General features: G+C 39.6%; 1 protein-coding gene across 1 annotated transcript; it reads left to right on the plus strand.

The window, feature by feature from the left end:
* The first annotated feature begins 167 nt into the window (after positions 1–167).
* Positions 168–397, plus strand: LOC100965964 (phosphatidylinositol N-acetylglucosaminyltransferase subunit Y-like). The gene has a single exon (XM_003797481.3). It carries the CDS (start codon positions 182–184, stop codon positions 395–397), a length of 216 nt encoding a protein of 71 aa, XP_003797529.1. The 5' UTR covers positions 168–181.
* Positions 398–3,551: the final 3,154 nt, after the last annotated feature.

The raw sequence follows: 3,551 nt of genomic DNA on the forward strand, positions 1-3,551 counted from the left end.
TTTGGTGGCCCGGGCTGGATTCGAACCCGCCACCTTAGGTGTACGTGGCTGGCGCCTTAGCCGGTTGAGCTATAGGCGCCGAGCCTAGGTTATAATTTTTAACAAGCCACCACAACACTAAATTTTCTTAATACCACATACCTTTTAAAGCAGAGTGGTAGGTAATAAGTGGAGGAGAAGAATGTTTCTGTCTCTTCCTACATTGACTGTTCTTATTCCACTGGTCTCTTTAGCAGGACTGTTCTACTCAGCCTCTGTGGAAGAAAACTTCCCACACGGCCTCACTGGCACAGCCAGTCTTTGCTTTGACAGTCTGCTCCTGCCGATCACCACATCAGTGTATGTGTTCTTCCATCTTTGGACTTGGATGGGTATTAAACTCTTCCGGCATAATTAATAGAACCAGAGCCAAGATGGTATATATATGACATGTCTTGGGTGCCTATCTTTGAAAGTTCAACTGCCTGGAAATACTGGAGACCCACTGAGTTTTCGGGACAGATGCTTTTGCCTTGCTTATGTCAGGCTTAGGACTATGAGAGGCTTTAGCTGCACAAGCTTCTTTTATTATACCCTTGTTCTGCCTTTGTTTTCTGAAGGTTCTCAATAATTGCTGTATTAGGAGAAACATTTGGGCAGTGTCTTGTTGGACATTAACACATCTGATGACTAGTTTTTATTCATCTATTATTTAGTCATTTGAAACTTTGTATAGCTTCAAGGTATTAGGTAAAGGTACCAGTAGAGAACACTGAAATAATTCCAAAGGAGCTATGTTGGAATGGTTGTAGAGAAATGTGTTTGCACTATTGTGATACAAAACCACAAAATAAAATGGATATTTCATGGACTTAGAAAAAAAAAAAAAAGGTGATCTAGTATCTTTTGTGACAACCTGGAAGGGACTGGAAACCATTCTTCTAAGTGAAACATCACAAGACTGGAGAAACAAGCACACGTACTCAATACCAAACTGGAACTATATCAGTCAGCACTTAAGTGCACATATAGAAGTAAATCTCAGTGAAAATCGGATGGTTCCTATGGCCCAATGGAGTAGAGTGCCAGTCTCATATACTGGAAGTGGCGAGTTCAAACCCAGCCCCAGCCAAAAACTGAAAAAATCAAGCTGGGTGGGGAGGGAGGACGGGATGTGCAAATTCATACTATATGGGTGAAAGGCACACTTATAATTTTGACTCAATCTATACAAATCAAAGCATGTAAATAAGACATGTACCCCCTAATATTCTAAAATTAAAAATAACTTGTGAATAAGTCTGTAAAGAAAGAAAATATCTCTGTACAGCTGTACAATGAATTTGTGTTTTAAAGTGCTATCATAAAAATGTGAAACAGGGCGGCGCCTGTGGCTCCAGGAGTAGGGTGCCAGCCCCATTTGCTGGAGATGGCGGGTTCAAACTGAGCCCCAGCCAAAAACTGCAAAAATAAAAAATAAAAACGAGAAACAGACTTTTAAAATTAAAAGGTTTATAAGGGCCAGTGTGCTGGCTCACACCTGTAATCCTAGCACTCTGGGAGGCTTGAGCTCATGAGTTTGAGACCAGCCTGAGCAAAAAGCAAGACCCCGTCACTACTAAAAACAGAAAAACTGATGCAAGAGGGTCGCTGGAGCCCAACAGTTGGAGGTTGCTGTGAGCTATGATGTCATAGCACTCTACCAGGGGGACAGAGCTTGAGACTCTGTCTCAAAAAAAAAAAGTTTATAAATTAAAAAAATAAATGAAAGGGTGGTATCTATCTGAACAGCATTTTATAGTTAAAAATATAAATAGCATACATAACATGGTTCAATTAATAGGCTGGATATGGTGACTCATGCCTATAATCCTAGCACGTTGGGAGGCCAAGACAAGAGGATCACTTGAGGCCAGAAGTTCGAGACCAACCTAGGCAACATAGTGAGACTTCCATCTCTAAAAAACAAACAAATTAGTCAGACATGGTGCTGTTTGCCTGCAGTCCTAGCAAGTTGGGAAGCTAAGATGGAAGGATTACTTAATCCTAGGAGTTCAATGTTATAGTGAGCTACGATTGCACCACTGCACTCCAGCCTGGTCAACACAGTGAGATCCTGTCTCTAAAAACAAAACAAAACAAAACAAACCCTTAAATATAAAAAATAAATGTACATTATATACATATACAAATGTTTGTGTATATGTGTGTACACACATACATGCATATATACATATACATAGAGATATATTACAAAGAATATGATTGCCTCAGGGGGTAGAGACGTTAAGTGACTTTCATATTTATTTTATTACATATTGCTCTATTTTGAGCAGCTGCCATCATTATAATAATAAAAAAATTCCTATTTAATTTAGCAAAACCTCAAGTTTACTACAATGGCTTGTCTGAAATACAACAATTTTCTAAAATTATTCTTGTGAAATTATTTTCAGAAAATGATAATGCTAGATGTTTTTCATAATTAAAAAAATATTTCTGGCATTTGTTTGCTTTTTGGTTTGTTTCTTGTACTGAAAAGACAAAGTTACTCATTAACTTGTCATATTAAAAATATCTGTTTGGGGGGGCGGTGCCTGTGGCTCAAAGGAGTAGGGTGCTGACCCCATATGCCAGAGGTGGGACTAGACAGTAATTTTAATTAAATGGTCAGAGATTTCTCATCATCAATATTAGGGTAATAGCAAACACTGAGAGAATTTGTCACCATTAGCCTTGCCCTATAAGAAATGCTTAAAATGTCTCAGTGCCCGTAGCACAGTGGTTATGGCACCACCCACATACACTGAGGCAGGCAGGTTCAAATCCAGCCTGGGCCTGCTAAACAATGACAACTGCAACAAAAAAAGAATAGCTGGGAGTTTTGGCAGGTGCCTGTAATCACAGCTATTTGAGAGGCTGAGGCAAGAGAATCACTTAAACCCAAGAGTTTGAGGTTGCTGTGAGCTGTAACGTCACAGCACTCTACCGAGGGCTACATAGTGAGACTCTGTCTCACAAAAAAAAAAAATGCTTAAAATGCTCTAAACAAAGAACAGAATTTATATACACCAGTAAAAAAAACACCTGAGGCGGCGCCCGTAGTTCAATGGGTAGGGTGCCAGCCACATGCACTCAAGCTGGCGGGTTCAAATCCGACCCAGGCCAGCTAAACAACAATGACAACTGCAACCAAAAAGCTGGGTGTTGTGGCAGCACCTGTAGTCCCAGCTACTTGGGAGTCTGAGGCAAGAGAATCGCTTAAGCCCAAGAGTTGGAGGTTGTTGTGAGCTGTGATGTCACAGCACTCTAGTGAAGGTGACGAAGTGAGACTCTGTGTCTAAAAAAGAAAAAAAAACCTGAAAGTAAAAACTAATCACTCTTATAAACAATAACACAAGGGAGAAAGCAAAGCAACTAGGTAACAAGCAGCATGATGACAAGAATAGTATCTCACATATAAATACTAACATTGAATATAAATAGTTTAAATGTCCCACTTAAAAGATATAAACTAGTGTAATAGGAAAAAAAGAAACACAGCCCAAATATATGCTACCTTCAAGAAAGCC

Source organism: Otolemur garnettii, unplaced genomic scaffold (genome assembly GCF_000181295.1).
Source record: "Otolemur garnettii isolate 467f Iridium unplaced genomic scaffold, OtoGar3 scaffold00117, whole genome shotgun sequence".
Classification (NCBI taxonomy): domain Eukaryota; kingdom Metazoa; phylum Chordata; class Mammalia; order Primates; family Galagidae; genus Otolemur; species Otolemur garnettii.